The sequence below is a fragment of the Zea mays genome, chromosome 5 (assembly GCF_902167145.1).
Source record: "Zea mays cultivar B73 chromosome 5, Zm-B73-REFERENCE-NAM-5.0, whole genome shotgun sequence".
NCBI lineage: Eukaryota > Viridiplantae > Streptophyta > Magnoliopsida > Poales > Poaceae > Zea > Zea mays.
This window is the reverse complement of record NC_050100.1, coordinates 6757330-6778089: the sequence shown is the minus strand read 5'-3', so window position 1 is coordinate 6778089 and position 20760 is coordinate 6757330. Positions and strand designations below refer to the sequence as shown.

Here is a 20760-nt window from a genome sequence, read left to right as displayed (position 1 = left end):
CAGGCGGTTTGTTCCGTCTTTCTGTTTTGAACAATCATTCTTCTTACCATGTTAATGTGGTCTGTAATAACGATTCCATTAATAATATATGGCATTCCCGTTTGTGTCATGTGAATTTTGAGGCCATTAAGAGATTAAGTGACATGTCTTTAATTCCTGAATATAAACATGTTAAAGGTGTAAAATGTGGTATTTGTGTGCAAGCTAAGCAGCCTAGAAAACCGTTTCATACGGTTGAAGGTAGAAGTACCACTCCTTTAGAACTAATTCACTCAGATATCTGTGAGATGAATGGTATAATCACAAAAGGCGGTAAAAGATACTTTCTTACCTTGATAGATGATGCTACCAGGTTCTGTTATATTTACTTACTCAGAACTAAAGATGAGGCACTAGAACACTTTAAGATCTATAAGACTGAAGTTGAAAACCAGTTAGACAAGAAAATTAAAAGGCTTCGGTCTGATAGAGGAGGTGAATACCTTTCCAACCTTTTTGATGAGTACTGCAAAGAGTGTGGAATCATTCATGAAACCACTGCTCCATATTCACCTCAGTCAAATGGGGTAGCTGAAAGGAAGAACCGAACGGTGTGTGACTTAGCTAATGCTTTGTTGCAAAGTTCGGGGATGCCTGACATCTGGTGGGGCGAGGCAGTACTCACGGTGTGCTATGTCCTGAACAGGGTGCCGCCTCGCAACCGTGAGGTCACGCCCTATGAAGGATTTAAAGGAAGGAAGCCAGATCTTTCGCATCTTCGAACTTGGGGCTGCCTTGCAAAGGTGAATGTCCCGTTGCCGAAGAAGAGAAAGCTAGGCCCTAAGACCGTAGACTGTGTCTTCCTGGGTTATGCACATAACAGTGCAGCTTATAGATTTCTAGTGGTCCATTCCGAGACAAGCGAAATCGCTGTAAATGTAATAATGGAGTCTCGGGATGTGACATTCTTTGAGAGCATCTTCCCTATGCGGGATAAGGAAGTAGTAGCCCCAGATGGTCCATCTCGGACATATTCTCTGCCCTCGAGTGTCCATGACCAGACTCCAGATTTGGAGTTAAGGAGGAGTAAGAGACAAAGGACTGAAAAGTCTCTGGGTGATGATTATATTATTTATCTAGTGGATGAAGAACCACGCTCCCTCACAGAGGCATATACATCTCCGGATGCAGAGTACTGGAGGGAGGCTGTCCGTAGTGAGATGGATTCAATCATCTCGAACGGAACTTGGGAGATAACTGATCTCCCAGCTGGTTGCAAGCCCGTGGGCTGTAAATGGATCTTTAGGAGGAAGAGGAGACCCGATGGTACTATTGAAAAGTACAAGGCCCGTCTTGTGGCTAAGGGTTTTACTCAAAAGAAAGAGGAGGATTATTTTGATACTTATTCTCCGGTAGCTCGATTGCCCACAATCCGTGTGCTTTTAGCGCTGGCAGCTGCTTATAAACTTCTTGTCCATCAAATGGACGTAAAGACAACATTCCTAAATGGAGAGCTGGAAGAGGAAATTTATATGCAGCAACCAGAAGGATTTGTGGTTAAAGGACAAGAGAGCAAAGTGTGTCGTTTGATTAAATCCTTATATGGTCTGAAGCAAGCTCCCAGACAATGGCATGAGAAGTTTAATAATACTCTGACCACTGCCGGGTTTTGTGTAAACGAAGCCGACAAGTGTGTGTATTATCGCTTCTCTGGGGGCAAAGGTGTCATCATGTGTTTATACGTTGATGACATATTGATATTTGGGACCGATTTGGAGGCTATCATGGAGACAAAATTATTCCTCTCCAAGAACTTTGATATGAAGGACTTGGGTGAAGCTGATGTTATACTGAACATCAAGCTGATAAAGGGTGAGGATGGAATTACTTTGTCACAATCCCATTATGTGGAAAAGGTCCTGACTCGCTTTGGACATATGGACTGTAAACCAGTCACCACACCCTATGATCCATCCTACACGCTCAGTAAATATGAAGGCGAGCCTGTGAACCAGCTACTATATTCGCAGATCATCGGATCTCTCATGTACCTGAGCAGTGCAACTAGACCAGATATCTCATATGCAGTATGCAGACTGGCTCGTTATTCGGCCAGTCCAGGAGATAGACACTGGGTAGCCTTGTACAGAGTGCTTCGATATTTGAAGGGAGCGATGAATCTTGGTATTAAATATACCGGATTTCCGTCAGTACTTGAAGGATTCAGTGATGCAAACTGGATCTCTGACTCGGATCAAATGAAGTCTACAAGTGGCTATGTGTTCACTTTAGCTGGTGGGGCCGTGTCATGGAGATCGTCTAAACAATCAGTGTCGACACGTTCCACCAAGGAGGCTGAATTAGTTGCACTTGATTCAGCAGCATTGGAGGCTGAATGGTTAAGAGACCTATTATCAGACCTTCCAATGCTAGCAAAGCCGATACCGGCTGTCCTAGTATACTGTGACAACACTTCTGTGTTGCTAAAAGTGAACAGTAGAAAGGACAACCAAAAATCCTCGAGGCATATCAGAAGACGACTTGATTCATGTCGGCATGCTAGAGAGACGGGTGTAATAACAGTAGATTACATCAAGTCTGAAAGGAACCTTGCTGATCCTTTCACCAAAGGGCTGGCTCAAAAGCCAATCCAAGCAGCGTGCATGGGAATGGGACTCGTACCCTGTTAGCGGTTTCAACTGCGGATAACTGTCCTGTGTGACCGGAGATCCCGAGATCCAGGCTCCAGGAAACGAAGCACTGTGGAACCAAGAGCACAAAAGATAAAGAGTCTCATGAGCTGCTGTGCTCTGACTGTATGGCAGGTTGAGCGATATGCTCTTAATGAAGTCAATGCTATAAGCAGGGAAATTGTCCTACAAAATTTCCTTAACGATTTCACCTATATGAGCTGACTGTGGGGTCGCAGTCCAGGAAAGAATGGGGTTTTCTCTCTAGTGAGCTCATGAATAGATATTAAAGGGCATGACCGTAACGCCCTGCCCCGTAAGAGAAGCAGATAATCTGCCTAGTACTATGTGCCTTTTGTGCGAAGATTCTCACACTAGGGTTTGTGGATCAAGGCGTAGTCCTCCGCTTACTCGTGCAGGGTTGGAACACACTGGGATAGGCTTTGGTTCAAACCTAACAAGTACCTCTGCCGAAAAGTAGTATATAAACAGTACGGGAGCTCAATGACATTGATCAGAAAATAAGAGTGAAAATGGTGGGGATTGCTGTTCATTTGAGGGGATTTTCCCTTTATTTTCTTTATTGAAAAAAAGGAGAAAAGGCCGGCCACTGGGCCGCTACCAGGCGCTCGGCCGAGCAGCCCAGCAGCGGCTGGCGCCGGTCAGCTGGCCCTGGGCGAGCTCGCCTTGGATGGACGGCTGGGATCAAAGGCAAGGGATAATCATGCCTTGCGGTGAGTAGAAGCAGGGGCAGAGGGTGGCTGCCAAAGGAGTAGCCGCCAAGGCTGTGTGGCGGCGGCGTTCAACGCCCAGCCGTATCCTACGGCTTGCTCGCACGGCCGGCCGGCTTCTCCGCTGCTCCTCTGCAACCACCTGCGGCTCGCCCGGCTCCATAAGTATAGCGTCTTGCCCCCTGTTCAGGCCAGCTCGCAGAGACGCAAGTTTCTCTGTTCTTCTTCCCCTCTCAGTTACAGTCGTGATTTGGAGCGATTTGTTCGTTCCTGGTGTTCTTGTGGTGATTCTTGCCAGTGGTGATTGGGAGTGGAAGAGAGTAGAGCTGCGTTGGTGGCTCTCTTGTGCCCTGTTGCTCGATCCGTGCGCCTGTGTGGTGTTCGGTCTGTTCTGATTATTGTCCACCGTGGCCTGGTGCTTGGGCTCCCTGTTGCGCGGTGTTCCTCTTCTCGGGCTGGTGTCGAGGACGTCTCCCTCGACTCCGGCAGCGGCTCTAGTATCTCCGTCAACCTCCCGCCGTGCAGGTCCGGACGTGGGCGGCGGAATTGGTTTTCTGGGACAGAACCTCGTGTTCGCTGAGCTGGTCTTCCCACGTAGACAATCTACGTGTTGTGAGTTACCCGTTGCCTCTATTTATTTATTGAGTAATTTTGTGCAATCTGCTAGTATTATTTACTTGGGTGTGATTGCACAATTTGTGGGCGGATTTATTAGCTCAATGATGATAGCGGTGTAGTGAGACAACGTGACAGTCTGGGTTTTAGTGTGTTGTTAATTTTCAGCATTGATATTATTTGTGCCTAGTCATCTCTTTTACTATATTGTGCAGGCTGATTATTTAAGTTCATTATTGTTCCTTAATTCCTGTGCACACTGTTTTGATCTTGATATTCATGCTTGATTTCTAGGCTTATAATATTTGAACTAAAACCCTGATTTGGTAAAATAGGACTGTCACGTTAGTCGAGGATCTTTGATCACCACTTAGCGTTGGAGGGCTGTTTAGTGCAGCAACCCGCTATTTTGAGAGCAATATTTTGAGATAAACAATCATGTTTATTAGTTTAATCTGCCTTCTTCATCTGCAAGCCATGTTTAATTATGAAATGGATCTGAGTAGCTATTTTACATGTTTACATGTTCTAGAATTGCTACTGTTCATTGCTGCAATAATTATATATGTCATTTATCTGAGTTATATGCTTGTTTTATTCGGAATTAGAATATTTAATTTATTTAAATATGAAGGAAGCATGTCACTTATTTCTCTAAATTTACAACATACCGGGTATCCATACCCGTTACCCAATGGATATCTGACATGTGGGCCATTTGGATTTAATATATTATCATAAATTCTCATTTTTTTATTTTTCATCCATGCCATGTTGTTGGTGCTGAAATTATCATTTGATGCTACTGGAATTATAATTATTTTGAAATGTGATGAAATTGGTTTTTGGTGTTGAATGTTAAAATTGTAGTGGACGAGCAGGTAACGGATATCCACCGGATAGCGGATACCCGACGGGTACGGGTATGGGTACAGATCCATACCCATGAACGTTTGTGGGTACGGGTATGGGTTGAGTTTTGTCTCGCGGGTATGGATTCGCGAACTATATATCCGTGTACTACCCGCCTGATTGCCATCCCTAGTCGGACGTTGCTATGCCGACCTTTTTGCCTTGATCGATCGATAATGTTGATCGGCCTGTAATCATATGATGTGCTATGGTTTAAATATGTAGGAGGCGGAACGTACTATTGCTGTGGTGTGTAATAATTTGGTGCATAGTGTGCAACAGTAGGTTCTGCGTATGTGTATTCGGACTGTCCGACCCAGTGCGATACCGGACAGTCCGATGGTAAGTCAGGACTATCCGGTTGTGTTCGCTACTATTGAGGCGCCATGTGGTGGTCCTGGTGCATCCCTAGACTGTTCGTCAGGAAAATCCGAACGGTTCGCGTAAAGGTCGGACTGTCCGGGCAAAAGCTCAAACGGTCCGACCGTGCCAAGGGAGCCGATCTGCCAAGCATGGACGACGGTGGTGGTATTTGCTCTGAATATGAGTTCATCGTCATACCATATAATGGCTGGGGTTGTGAATCCCTATTTGTTGTCGATGTATTAGACATAGATATCCTATTACTAGTTTAATATCATGGAAAACTAGGAGCAACGGATTTCTGCAACGAACATGTTAATTTTCTAATTGATTCTTCTAACCCTCCAATCTGTTGTTTTATTTTATTCTACTACTGATCTACATACTATTTGATAGATTGGATATCGTCGGGTTTACTTACGTTGGTGATTTGGAACGAAGTTAGAAGAGATGTGACGTCGGTCTCACCATGTTGGACCACCATATGGTGGCGACCCACCGTGTATTGTGACAAGAATTTTTTTCTTCGTTTGACGCATGTAGTCTTCGTATTGTTGTTGCTCATCAGTCGTTAGACTTTCAACAGCCGGCTTCAGGATATTGTCTGGGGAGATATCAGTATGATCTTTAGAACCGATCATTTGAGGGCCTCATTTTTAGTAGATCTAGACAACTAATCCCAGCGGAGTCACCAAAAAGTGCGTTGGCGCTGATCTGGGCGCCAAACATTGGAACGAATCATCTGGCAGTGCTCTCTGCGGAGGCACAGACGGTTCGCGACACAGGGCAGGACAGTCCACGACCTGGGCGCAGGAGCGACTTCTCCTCTGCGTACACCCGGAAGGTTCGCGTGGGGCTCAGACAGTCCATGATGGCACAGAGGGTCGTCTTTTTCGTAGTAGACCTAGATCTTATCTCCCAGGAGGGACCCCGTCAGGGAGGAAAGATCCTAGGGTGTGTCTTGACGTCGGTAAGCTACCCAAGACGTCTCTAGTCGACGTAGAGCCGAAGAGAGATGAAGATTGGAGGTAGAGGGAGGCTAAACTAGAGCTACTCCTATTGCATAAGGTAGATTTGATTAGATCAATTATGGGGGTTTAATCAGTTGTAGCTCTTCATCTATATAAAGGGGAAGTCTGAACCTGTTACAAGCTGGTTCTCGAGTTAACCTTGCTGCGTTAGATAATAAATCCGCTAAGAAATCTGAAACCCTAGCTGATTCTGTGCACGCGTGTAACTGATTCTGCGCACACACGAATCGTCCACACCGCTACGACGAACAGTTCGAACCGCGGACCGTCCGGTCTCAGGGCCAGACCGTCCGCACATCATTTCTTGCGCTCAACAATACCTATATGATACTTGGAGCAGCAATATGCATAGTGTGTTCCTTTTTCATACCATGGAGTATAAAATATAGGGCACACACTTACATGCCAAAAGTTATTATTGAAAGAAAATAACAACGTTCTTTTTGCAGAATGTGTTTTAGCAATTTGATTAGTCTAAGAAGCTACTTGTTTTTTTTTGGGAGCTCACTTGCGCCCACTATGGCATTATATATGTACCAGACATTTGCATATACTTATTGTTTTCCTTTAAATGCATTTTACTTAATTATACTGACATATGGCATTGGAGTTGTGATGCGGCGATGCCTGATCCATCTCTAAATTTGTATAGAATTCATTGCCTGGATTAATAAGTGTTGTCTAACAGACAGAAATGGATAAAGAGCACTGAAGATTGTTAGTTAGGACGGACGCTTTGAATCATTAGACCAAGGAATATGAATGCGCAAATTCAAATGTACTACATCTTCTTGGTGCATTCTTTTGTAGAACAGGAGTAACTGTCCATCGTAACTGGGGGCAGAAAGTGCAGAATGGTCACGGTTCTATTAGCTAGACGTATACAGTGCAATATGCCAAAATGGCAAGCACGGCCATATACAGCGCATCGGAATGAGTCTGGCCTGTCAGCTATTCCTGGCTTGTTTCTAGAGAAAAAAAAACTATTCCTAGTTTATTGACTTGATCGCAAGCTAATGTAGGCCCATGTTAGCCCAGTACATGCAGCTGAGGCATTCCAGGACTCGTAAAGATCGTCGGCCGGCTGGAAGGTCAAGGTGTCCTGTTCCTTTGGACTTGCCATGTTTGGCCGGCTTCTGCTGACTACGAAGAGCGGCGTGGGCAGCACCACTCGTGCTCCAATTGGCATCTCCTAAGCTGCAACGAAGCATGCGTGCGTACGTCACAGACTCACCGTGGCATGAACCTAAACAAAAGAACGAAAGATGACAAGGCGTGCAAGCCCCTGCTGCATCCAGAACGCACCGAGCTGGCCAACTCTCCAAAAGACGTGTCCACCACCGTCGGCCCACGACATGTTCAGCGAAACCACCCAGCCCAGGCCACCGGGACACGAGGACGCCACGCCACAGGCACGCTTCTTCAACGACCGAGCCGTCGGCGGCGGGGCGACGTCGCAGTCGACGGGCTTTTCCACCCGCTAGTGGGCGCCGTCCGTCGGCGTTCCCGAAGCCCCGCAACGGCCCCAGGTTCGTTGCTGCGGCCGCAGGGTTCCGCAACAAGTGATGGAAGCTCGTGGATAGAAAAAGCAAGAGGACGCTAGCTGCTTCAGAGAGAGAGGCGATGCAGACTGCTCCTTTTCTTCACATGAAAGCAAGCAAGCAAACGGATGGTTTGAGCAACCGATACATGAACACAGAGTGCTGCGAGAAGATGGTATCTGATTCCACAGTAATCTTAATCCATTTATAAATAAGCTTATGTTACAGAGCACTAACTAATCCATCAATCATCTCTTGCAATGAGAACGAAGTATGTATGGACTACACTATACTGACAGCTAAGGATACAGATCCCAGGAACAGGAAGACCTATATGGCTATATGTATTGTATGGTATACTATGCGTGAGTGTGGTGACTACGCATCTCTCACACCAGCTCTCTCTGTACTGTACAAGAAGAGCATCAACAAATCAAACAATAGCACTGGCGGGCGCCACACGAATGAACGAACGAATAGTGTTCCACCGAACATCCAAAAAAGTCTCGTGCGGATCAACATCAGATCCGCGCCTCGGCTCAGGCTCAGGCTCACGCGGTCATGAGGAGGCGGGGCTTCTTGAAGGCGAGGGGGCTCTGCACCTCCTGGTCCTCGTCCCACATCTTGCCGGGCTTGGCGCCGCACCGGAAGGCGAACTCCGGCACGGCCGGGAGGTTGAGGTCGAACGCGCGGGCGGCGGAGCCTTCGTTCCCGGAGCTCCCCACCTCGGACGTCTCGGCCGCCGCGGCGCCTCCGTCATAGTGCTTCCTCTTGTGGCCGCCGAGCGCCTGGCCGGTCGGGAACTCCTTGTGGCAGATGGTGCACCTGTGCACTCTGCCCGCGGCCGCCCCGTCGGAGGTGGACGACGTGGCCGGCTCACGGACGGCGACGGCGACCGCGACTAGCGGCAGCGGGGGCGGGGTGGCAGTGACTGGTGGTGGTGCGGGGGCCTCCACCAAGAGGGCCACTGCCGGTGGTGCCGGGAGCTGGACATGAGCGGCAGGAGGGGTCGGCAGCTTGACCCGGTGGCTGGTCTTGTGGCCCCCCAGCGCCTGGTAGGAGCCGAAGGACTTCCCGCAGACGGAGCACCTGAACTCCGCGGACGGGACCGGCGGCGGCGGCGCCTGGACGCGGTGGCGGTCGCCGCGGGAGAGCATGAGCAGGCACAGCGCGAGGTTCTCCTCCTCTGAGCGCTGGCGCCGCGAGCGCTTCTTCTTGGCCCACCCCTGGGGCAGGTGGGCGCCCTCGTCGCCGCTGGTGACGGTGGCGCTGCTGCTCGTGGTGGTGGTGGTGGTGGTCGTCGTCGTCGTCGCAGCTCCATGGATGACGGCGTGGAGTAGCTCCATGGAAGTCACGGCACACGGCAAGCTCTAGCTTCGCTGGGAGATCGAGACGCGCGCGAGGACGACTTCTCTTGGCTGCGACTTGTTCTCGCGGTGGTGGCTGGCTGTGGTTACTGGTTGCTTGGCGTGGCGCTGTGTGAGTGAGGGGAGTGTGAGGAGGAGGTTTTAAAGCGGTGGCGGTTGTGATGGGCGTGGGAAGTTGCGTCGTAGGTGGGGGATGTGAGGTGGTCGCGGCGTGGGCACGCACGCGGCACAGTGACAGGTGGGGCGCCGGGGCCGGTGGGGGCGCGGCGGCAGTGGCCAGTGGGTGGGAAGCCGGTGGAGTGGCGGCCTCGGGTGGCTGGTGGAGCGGAGGAGGAGGCGAAAAAGTCGTGGTCAACGTGGAGGGAAAGACACGGGGAGGGGATGAGAAAGGGAAGCTGCTGGTGGAACGACGGACGACTGGTAGTGCCAGACTGCCAGTGCCAGTGTGGTAGGATGGAGAGGGAATGTGTACACAAGTGTTGGAGCGGCTGCGTCGCTCTGCGGATGCATATCTCGACGGATCCACGCAAATATATACCCGGCCCGGGCCCGGTAAGGCACAGTCGTTCATTTCGCCGCTGAACGTGGCCAGATCAAATGGGCTGACGAACCCGGATCACAAACTTCGTTGGGTGCTTATATTAACTACCCACCTGCCGCCTTTGACTATTACCAGCACGCCACGCCAAGCAGTAATTCTGTACTGTTTGTAGGGAGAGAAAAAAAATCAAGTAGCCTTGTCTTCAACACGCACGCGTCATGCTTATCTCAGAACAAACGTTTCATCCAAGCCTCAAATGGTGTGCTAGCTTAGCTGCTAGTTTCTTTTGCCCGAGGTCGGTCAACAATAGTGCAAAAAATGAAAGCGAGCCAATAGTTGGATAATATGATGATGATATTGAATCATACGTGGTGGTGGCCGAAGTGTCCAAGTGGGAGACAGTCTGTGAAGCATTTTTTTTATTAAGCACACATGCGTAAACATGCAAAGCCCCTCAATAAGTGGTCTTCGCGCGCGCCCTCCGGTCTGGACGGTTCCAGGTCCAGAACAAACCGAACCGACCCGGTAGCAGGTCAGACACAGACCACGAGACGGAACCGCAAGGCAAGTGAGTGCATGGAAGGTTCCAAACAGAACTGGTCACCTCGAGGGGTGAGGCCGGGGTCAACTACGACGACTACGAGCTTCCGTCGGCTGAAGTGGGGGAGGCAAGGCACGGGCACCCCGTTGCATGCATCTTCTGCACCAACTAGATAGGCACGCGGACGCGGCTGCGGAGATTTTTCTTTCCAGATGCGTTAATACCCCAGTGGAAGCAGCCGGTGACACTTGCATTTCCCCACGTCAGTACGTCACGCATTTTTATAATTCTGTTGTAGAAACAGGATTTTTTGTTTAAAAAAGATATCCTCTCACTACAGGAATTCACTTAATTCCCGTCGGCCTGAAACCGACGGGAATAAGCCCTAAACCGACGGGAATAAGTAATTCCCGTCGGTTTAAGGCTTATTCCCGTCGGTTTCAGGCCGACGGATGTCCCTTGTCGGGGATAAGGTTATCCCCGTCGGCGGCTGACGGGAATAATTAATTCCCGTCGGCTAGATAGTGGCCGACGGGAATTACGGCTAATGCCTGTCGGTTCTGCTGGCCGACGGGAGTTATTAATTAATTCCCGTCGGTTCTGCTGGCCGACGGGAATTATTAATTAATTTCCGTCGGCCCTGCGTGGCCGACGGGAATTAACTGGGCCGACGGGAGTTATTTATTAATTCCCGTCGGTTCGACCATAGCCGACGGGAATTAACTGGGCCGACGGGAATTACTCTATACTCCTACAAAACAGCACTAAATTATGTCACTATTTCTGCACACATAACATATATCAAACATAATCACATATAACCGCCACATTACAAACACATATTGAGATACGACATCCACAAACACATGCATTTAGACATAAACACTTGCATTTATAATTAAAACATCCACCAACGTGTACGACATAGTATTCAAACATAGCATCGACCAACATCAAACAACGAGTACGACATAGTATTGAAACATAACATCCACCAACGAGTAGGACATTTCAAACATAAGTTTAAGTGTTTAGAGATAACCACCACATGGGTGGTTAGAGCTTTGACCGCTGCCGCCTTCACCACTAGGAGGAGGGAACGCGAAGAGCGAGTCAACAAATCCAGTCCCTACTGCTGGATCAGACCCACTGCCACCCGCTTCAGGCGTAACCTATGCAAGTTAGCAAATATCAACACGTTAAATGCAAATATCAAAAAGTATACAAGTGTATAAATTAATGGAGAGTTATCAAACGTACCCTATCTCCAGGTGCAGGTATATGTGTCGGAGGGGTGGTGAACTGTGGTGGTGGAACTGGTGTGTTTGCAAATTGGCTCCATTGTGGTGGCGGTGGAAAATTTGATGTCATGCCCTGTTGCTGCATTAACTGTTAAACACATATGTGTTACTACTAAAGATGTTGTATTGAAATATAATAATTTAGAGTTCGGATTATGTGTACTCACTTGATACATCGCTTGATTATGAGCATTGCAAGCCTCCATAAATTCGCGTTGTTGTCTCATCTCTTCACGCATCCTCATAATCTCCAACTCCTGCTCGTTCGGTCGACGAGAGCATGAGCTACGGGAAGATGAACCCGTCCTCTGAGATCTCACCGACGATGAGTCAATGAATCCGTCGAAGAGTGCGTATCTATAAGTGATTCAAAAAATGTTATTACTGCATAATCAATTTAGTGTCAACAATATAATTTCATAAGTTAGAGCTTACCGTCCATGCGCTTTGCCACCACCACTTGCGTACACCACCGAGGGATCCACCGGTTCATGGCGCCAGTCATAGTCAGGGCCATGGCGACGAACCATCTCCTCCCCATATGCCGCCTATACATCATTCACAACCTTACAAATGCAGGAATTTATATACTTTGAACGTTTGTACTTTTGAGCCAAAACTCACCAAGCGATCCGTGGCTGTCTGGCTGCAGAGCTGGTCAGGGTTGTTCGGGTCTGGTCCTTTGTGGCCCTCCTGGTACACCTCAATGTCACTAGGCTTTTGGCCACTCGTAGCTTCCTGTATAAACAAAAAACATTCATAAGCAATCGTATTATTTGTTGATCGACATAGAAAGATCAAACTTACCATTCTTTTAGCTTTTCGTATCATGTCGTCACCGCCAAACTTGTGGTTAGGATTGGTTCCTCGACATTGTCTGTGATGCGCTGACGCTTTCTGGAAGCCTTCGGAAGCCCAATATCGACACCAAGCATAGTACGCATCAGGCACGGGCGCCATCCATGGAACCATCACCTGCACACACACAATGTTACATATTATATCAATCACAACAATAAATATAAAGGGTAAAACAAATTTAATACTAACCTCACGATATTGATCCTCAGTCAAATATATCTTTGAGGACCCTTCCTTTTTATTCAAGGGGCCTGCTTCTTCCGGATGCTTTTGAAAATACAGGTTTGTAGCCTGAATTCTCGCATAGTATATGGCATCCTTCACCAGCTTCTTTGCATTGTTTTGCAAGACACGTTCAGCGTGCCCCATGTAATCCTCTCCGTCAGGCAACCGATATCGAAGCTACAACATAAAGAATACAAATACAATGGTATAAGTCATAGATTTACAATATTAAGAAACATAACAAAAATAATAAAGAATTCATACCCAAAAGTCATTACGCACAAGTCCCTGTCTGTCGGTGTGGTTTCGTTCCTTTTTAAACTTGTACTCATCCCAGGTACTGACGAGCACCTCATCCTCGGTATCACCGTTTGACACCTTCACTATACCAGGGTAGTGAAGGCGGCAAAGAGAACCCAACGTAAGGTTAACCTGAGTGTGGTGTCCCTTGCCGTCAAAGGACAGGTCCTCCCAATTCCTGCATTACACAAAAACATTAACAATACACATAATAGTTATATTAGATAAGTTAATATATTACACTCACCGATCTCCATGTGGCATGATTAAAGTCCTATCAGCCTCTCGCTCTATCGCGTGACGAGGCTTTACTGAGTGGCTTTTTCTTGAGCGACGTGTGCGTGTCGCTGAAGAGCCTCCCGAGCCATCATCCATCGGGTTGTCAGCCGGTTCGCCCTGTTGGCCCCACTGGTCCCACGCCTGTTGCTGCTCTCTCTGGTGGTCCCACTGGTCCCATGGCTGGTGATGCTGTGCGGCCTGGTCCCATGTCACGTGGTCCACCTCCTCATTGTGCTCCACCTCCTCATTGTGCTGCTCAGCCTCATTGTGCTCCTCCTCCTCAATGTGCTGCTCCTCAGTGTGCTGCTCATCCTGGTACATACAACTCAAGATTTATTTGTAAATATGTAAACAAATTTATTTGTACAAGATATGTTACCTCATCTCCATGTACCGCGCTCAACAGCTCTCGACGTCTGCTGCTGCTCGAAGAACTGCCCTGAAAAAGGCCCAGGCCCTTGAACAACCCCTTCACTGACTTCTTTGATTTTGGCGGCATCCTGCATAAAAAATAAGAAATTATTCATTAGTGCATCAAAAATGACATAATACTTAAAATATAAACAAATGAAATAACAAAACAACTTTACTTGTTAAATATCATCAAAATCAGGATCTATTTGTTCTCTTCTATGCAGAGGTCGCCATGTAACTTTTCTCCTAACAGGTTGTCTTCTCCTTTTCTCGGGAAAAGTTAAGTCGTTAACGTCTGCAACTAGTGAATCTAATGCCGGTGCAGGATCAATATGAAAACTAGTTGGCAACTCTTCTTCTTGAAACACCTCATCAACCTGCTCAAGGTGACCAATTTGATATTCGTCCTCACCAGGAGTGTATAGGCGTTCGCGGGGATTTACATTGTACACAACCCTCCATTTAGACAACTTTTTGCATGGATATGTCGAGAAATAAACTTGGTCTGCTTGATGGGCAAGGATATACGTGTCGTGTCCTTGAAGCAATTTTTCAGGTTGGATCTGTGTCATCCCAAATTCGGTCCTATAATATTTCGGGTCATACCATTTACACTCAAAGAAAACTAGCGCTAAAGGCTTATTTCCAGCAAATGTAATCTCGATTATATTTTTGATTTTCCCGTAATAGCAGGCTTCGTGTCCTTCCATGTCGGTTGCCCTAGTAACGACTCCACTATTTTGAGTGGCGGCCATAGGATGACTTGATTCGAAAATGCTTGAACGAAAGCGATATCCATTGACGTCGTAACTTCCATAGCTTTTGGCAGTTACACTTCCAATAGATAACTGACGTAAGTCATCATTCAAATTCATTTCCTCCCCAAACTGTCAATCATGCCACAAAGCATTAGCAAATTCTGTAATATTAGTTAAATTAAATTAGCTCTCGGAGCCACATAATTAAGACTTACACGGTCCCGAAGCCACATAATGAAATTAGGTCGCCCATGCATACCATCGCGTCGCAATTTGTCTATGTCTCTCGCTGTTGGCCTACCGAGACACCTCATGTTTTGTTCATCAAACTCGCTGTCAAATATTATTGTATGACATGAGATATTTGATAACATAAACTAATTCACATATGAACAGTTTAAGAAAACAAGTCTTACACAAAGTATTTCTCCACCTCAGGCATATTCGTGAACATGTACAGTAAAGCAGACTTCCGTTCTTCCATACTTAGGTGATATGCCTTGGGTGGACCAACGGCTTTGCCGTTTGTCTGAAAAATCGAAAGATCACTACACGGAGGCATCTCTCGTTCATCATCATGGTACCTTTTCTTTCGAGCAAATACATTATGTTCTTCTGCAAAGTAACAACTTGTGAAGTGTGCTACCTCCTTTAGTTTAAATTGTTCCGCAATACATCCTTCAACTCTTGCCTTATTGCCCACCATTGCTCTAAGCTTCTTTAATGCTCTTTCTATATGAAACATCCACCTATACTGAACAGGACCACCGACCTTAGCCTCATATGGAAGATGTATAAAGAGATGCTGCATAGGATTGAAGAAACCCGGTGGAAATATTTTTTCCAATTTGCACAAAAGCACCGGTGCCTCTTTCTCCAGCTGTTCCATCACATCTCTTCTGATTTCTTTAGCACACAACTGTCTGTAGAAATAGATAACTTCAGCTAACGTTTTCCACACAGCTTCGGAAATGTACCCACAAAACATTACAGGCATGAGCCTCTCCATAATTATGTGGAAGTCATGGCTCTTCAGTCCATTCATCTTCATTGTCTTCAAGTTCACAGATCTTCTAAAACCAGCGGCATAACCATCGGGGAATTTAATATCCTTCATCCACTTCATCACTTCTCTCCGTTGCTTAGATTTCAGACAATAGTCAGCTTTTGGTTTGCCTCCGTTTTCTCTAAGCACTTGGGTTGGACGATCACATATCACTGCTAAGTCCATGCGTGCCTTGTCATTGTCTTTCGTTTTATCAGGGAAATCCATGCATGTATTTATGAGGGCTTGGCAAAAGTTACTCTCTTGATGCATGACGTCGATGTTGTGCATCAAAATCAATGACTTAGCATAAGGAAGCTCCCACAAGCCACATATGTGAGTCCAGTTATGCTCCTCACCAAAACCTTGATACCTTTTACCACTCTCGTCTAGGACAAGTTTCATATGCTCTTCTGTAATTTCTATCCCACTACGTCGCTTGGGCGGTCCCTTCGTGACAATGGTGCCCTTCCTAAATTCCTTTCTCTGCCTTCTGAAGGGGTGATTAAAGGGTAGAAAACATCTATGGCAATCAAAGTAACATATCTTGCCACCAGCACTAAGACGAAAACAATCTGTATCTTTAGCACAATAAGGACACGTCAATCTACCATGCACGCTCCATCCAGAGAAAATACCATACGCCATAAAATCATGAACCGAGAACAGATATGCAACACGAAGATTGAATTTCTGCTTCTTGAAGCAGTCAAAGGCTTCCACACCATGCCATAGCTTCTTCAACTCTTCAATCAGTGGTTGAAGCATCACATTGAGGCGTACGCCAGGATGCTCAGGCCCAGGTATAACAAGACATAGGAACATAAACTCATATTTCATGCAAAGAGCAGGTGGAAGGTTGTACGGTATGGCAATGACAGGCCAACATGAATACGACGCAGCGGTCATATTGAACGGCGTGAAACCATCAGTTGCCAAGCCGATACGAACGTTTCTTGCATCGCTGGCAAAATCTGGATCAAATTTGTCAAGAGCCTTCCATGCATCACCATCTGACGGGTGCACCATTAACCCATCTTGTCTGTCCATACAATCTTTATGCCACCTCATGTGCATAGCGGTCTTCCTCGAGAGAAACAAACGTTTCACTCTAGGAGTGAGAGGCATGTACCGAAGCTGTTTATGTGCAACCTTTGTCACCACCTTCTCCCCATCTTCATTTACAAGCTCCACGTACCTTGACTTCCCACATTTTAAGCATTTTTGTTCTCTGCCATGTTCCTTCCAAAAAAGCATACAGTTGTCTTGGCAAACATCAATCTTCTCATACTCCATACCAAGACCTTCAAGCAATTTTTTGGACTGGTACATGTCTTTGGGCATCTTGTGACCCGTAGGAAGAACCTCGCTAATCAAATCCACAAGCTCCTTGTAACAATTAATTGAAAATGCAAATTTTGACTTGATTGACATCAGTCGGGTCACGAATTCGAGGACGGTCACGTCAGTGTGCCCGTGAAGAGGCTCTTCTGATGCTTTGAGTAGGTCGAAGAACTTCTGAACCTCCGGTGTAGGTGAATCATGATGATCTGGTGCCAGTTCAGGCTGCAGATCCTCAAGCATCTGGTCCATCCTATCAACATCATCTTCACCGTCATCAACTTCTACTTCTGCTGCTCGTTCAGCATCTTCACCGTGGAGATACCAGACCTTATAGCCTGGCACGAAACCATGCGAGCACAGGTGTAGTGTGACCTGCCTCTTGGTGTGGCTCGTCATATTTCTACATTTATTGCATGGACACCTAATATTATCTATTTGTGACAAAGCAGCTGCATGGTCCAGAAATTTTTGCGTCTTGGCAAACCATTCACTAGTGTGACACCCACCCTTCTTGAAACCTTCATACATCCAATCACGTCTATCACCCATTATTGCGGTTGTGTACGAGTAAAGAGTGTGTGTGAGACAATCACGTTTCTACATGTCACACACATATATACATACATATATACATCTATAGGTAAGTAGTAAAACTATATATATACATAAATAATTATATATACACATAAATAACATCAAATTAATCAATATCGAAACATTCATACATCCTAATATTATAAGTTAAATCTAATCAATAAATAACATCAAATTTAACAATTCAATAGTATAAGTTAAATCTACTATAAGAATACAATAAATAATTACCTAACATGAAGCCACACATGTGATATTAAATTAACTATAGTCACACTCTAATCACAAGTGTTATTAAATTAATACTAATCACATGAAAGGTAACTCCCGTCGGCCATAAAAAACCGACGAAAATAAACATGTACACACATAATTAAAATTCACAATCCAATGCATTAACATGTACACACATAATTAACTCACGTGGCGGTCGGGGGCGGAGACGGCGCTTGGACACGGCGACGGCGCTCGAGGAGGCAGCGACGACGCTCCGAGAGACCCGGCGGCGATGTGGGCGGTGTGGGGCACGGCGGAGACGAGCGAGGGCGGGCACGGCCGCGACGGACGGGCGCGCGCGCGGCGGGGACGGGCGGCCGGGCTCGCGGCGGCGCTGACGGGCGCGCGGCGGTGGGGCGGCTGGGCGCTCGGCGCCGCGAGAGGATGGGTGGCGGACGGGCGACACCGGGGCGCCCGGGTGCGCGGCGTCGGGCGAGGGGCGGCGACGGGCGGCGAGGACGGGCGGCGCTCCGAGAACGGCGCGCCGAGGACGGGCGGCGAGGACGGGTGCGCGGCGGTGGGGCGAGGGCGGCGCTCCGGCGGGGATGGGCGGCGGCACGGCGGCGGTTGGAGGCGGCGGCGAGGAGAGAAGGGCAGCGGCGGCGCTAAGACAGAGAGCGGAGAAATGAGCCCGCGCGGGCGAATCCCGCGCTCATAAAAGCCTAATCCCCGTCGGCCTGCGCTCTGGCCGACGGGAGTTAAGTTATCCCCGTCGGCCTATTTTCTGGCTGACGGGAGTTAAGTTAACTCCCGTCGGCCTACTCTCTGGCCGACGGGCGTTATGTTATTCTCGTCGGCTTCAGTGTAGCCGACGGGAGTTACGTTATCCCCGTCGGCTTTTTCCCTGGCCGACAGGAATTATACTGGCCGACGGGAATCATTAGGATTCATGTAGTGTCTCCCAACAATATACTGTTTTTTTCTTTTCTTTAAAAAAGATCTCCGAGCGATGCCTTTTTCGATGAGCATATATATAAAACTTATAAGACGTGCTAATGCATGATGGCAACGTGACTGTAATCCTTGCGAAACCTCACGTGGTCAATTAAAAGACTACCACCAGCACCACCACAGCACTAATAGATAAGAATAACAGCCCTCTATGCCGTCGGTAAATAATACTACTAACACACATGGCACATGCGCGTCGTTCCCTCTGCTGTCAGTCACGTCGTATACCACGCCTAACACGTTGCTTGTCTGCTCGCATAAAAAAGTCGGATTTGGATTAGCAGGTCGCCACATGCGTTGGACAAAGCAAAGTGACGGTTTATCTGTTCGGCCGGCGGCCGAGCTGCGTCGCCGCTCCACCCTGGTTTGATTGGCTGCGAAGAGCAGAGTCCGCCCTTGGTCCGTCCGCCCCCTGCAAATCTTCTATTTTGGCGGCCAGTCCGGTTTCACCCCGGCCGGGTCCTCGGTTCGGTCTTCGGTGCACGGCTCGCCGGCGCCGGCGTCACTCAGCGTCCGCGCAATTCGCGGCTGAGCGGGGCAACTCGGCAAGTGACACGTCCCGGCGTCGGCCGGCCCCGTCTCCCTGCCCCAGTGGCCGGGGGTGCGTGTGCGTCTGCGTGCCCGGCCGGCCGTTCCACTCCGTCGCCCCCCACGTGTTCCTTGCGCCTCTCGCCGTCTCGACGAGGACGTACGCACGCAAGTACACGGACCTAATCGAGTTATTAGTACAGCGGTGCGAGAGGGCGGCCGGCGGCCTAATCGCCTGCCTGCCTGCAGCCGTGTTTGGTCGTTGGGAGCTAGCTCTGGCTGGTGGTCACTTCTCAGTACGACAGTACCCACTATGGCACTATGCTCGTTAGTGGCGTGGCGGCCGCAACAGCAACAGCCGTGCGTTTCCGCCGGCTGGTTGCGCGCGGAGAGAAATGACATGGCGTCACGCTGGTTCTCATCACAGGTGGTGGTCGCGGCACCGGGTGGCCTGGCGCTCGGTGCCCCCACGAGGCCCCGGTGGCAAATCTCAACGGGAATCTCGTGGTGGTTGGCGCGGTTGGCTTGATCCAGTTTTTAATGGAGAAAGCGCCTGCCTACCCGGCTTGGCTTCGCTTGTCTAGTCTAGCTAGCTATAAGCGCGACCGGTGGCAGGAAATGGTTTGGGTTAGTTCAAGGGTAGTACCACCGTACCAGCTACCGCTGATCGTAAAGCACAGTCCGTCCTTGCTCTTTTTCTCCGTTCTTGGCAGCTAAAGTTTTGCTTCTTTTTCAAGACAGACGAGAACGCGCTCTCTTTCTCTCGAATCTCTCGCACGGGGAAAAAACTCTGGAAAGCAACTAACTGATAACCGTCATAACCGCAAACTTGGCCCAAGTAAGTATGTTCTTTCATTCCGCTTCGGCCCAACAAGCCTGGACCAGACTAGCAACTTGCAAGGCAGCCATTTCATTTTGGGTAACATACCGTCACACCTGCGGCTGCGGATAGCGGGTGTGGGTAACATATTGTTTCCATCGTGTGTGATGGGTGTGGATTTAATATTTACCTCATGGGTACGAGAATGCAAACCTTGAATCGGCTTTATACATATTGCCATCCCTGCTACTTAGGGCTCGACGACTACGTCAGCAATTAGTTTCAAGGAAGGTTCTCCGCCTAGGGGTGGTAATGAGTTCTAAATTTTACACTACAAAATTTATAGATCGAATCGAATTAAGATCGAGCCATGTTTCTATTCATTTTTGAACTAAAATTATTTAAGAGCTCTAATTTTTTATGAAGTGGCATTTGGATCGTGATTCATTACCACCCCTATCTTTGCCTGACGATTTCAGAGTGGGCATTCTAGATGAGCTCTGCCAAGTGCAAGGAGGAAACTAAACAATGGAGTGGGCTTTGTAGTGGACTTGATTTGATTGAGAAACCACACACCGATCAACCTAAGCTAGATAGCATATTGGCTCACAGTGTCGAGCGTGAGTCCAACCAATCCCTAGGATATCACCGCGCAATTGATGTCAAAGTCTTTTTCCATTCCCGTTGTTGTAAGAAACTTGTGACTGAACATTTCTAACACGAAGGCCATCATATATTGATGGACGTAGGGAT

General features: G+C 48.0%; 1 protein-coding gene across 1 annotated transcript; it reads right to left on the bottom strand.

Moving 5' to 3' along the window:
• Positions 1-8040: 8040 nt before the first annotated feature.
• Positions 8041-9985, bottom strand: LOC103625861 (zinc finger protein 1). Its single transcript, XM_008646258.4, has one exon. The coding sequence runs from the start codon at positions 9206-9208 to the stop codon at positions 8414-8416; it is 795 nt and encodes a 264-aa protein (XP_008644480.1). The 5' UTR covers positions 9209-9985; the 3' UTR covers positions 8041-8413.
• Between the last annotated feature and the right edge of the window lie 10775 nt (positions 9986-20760).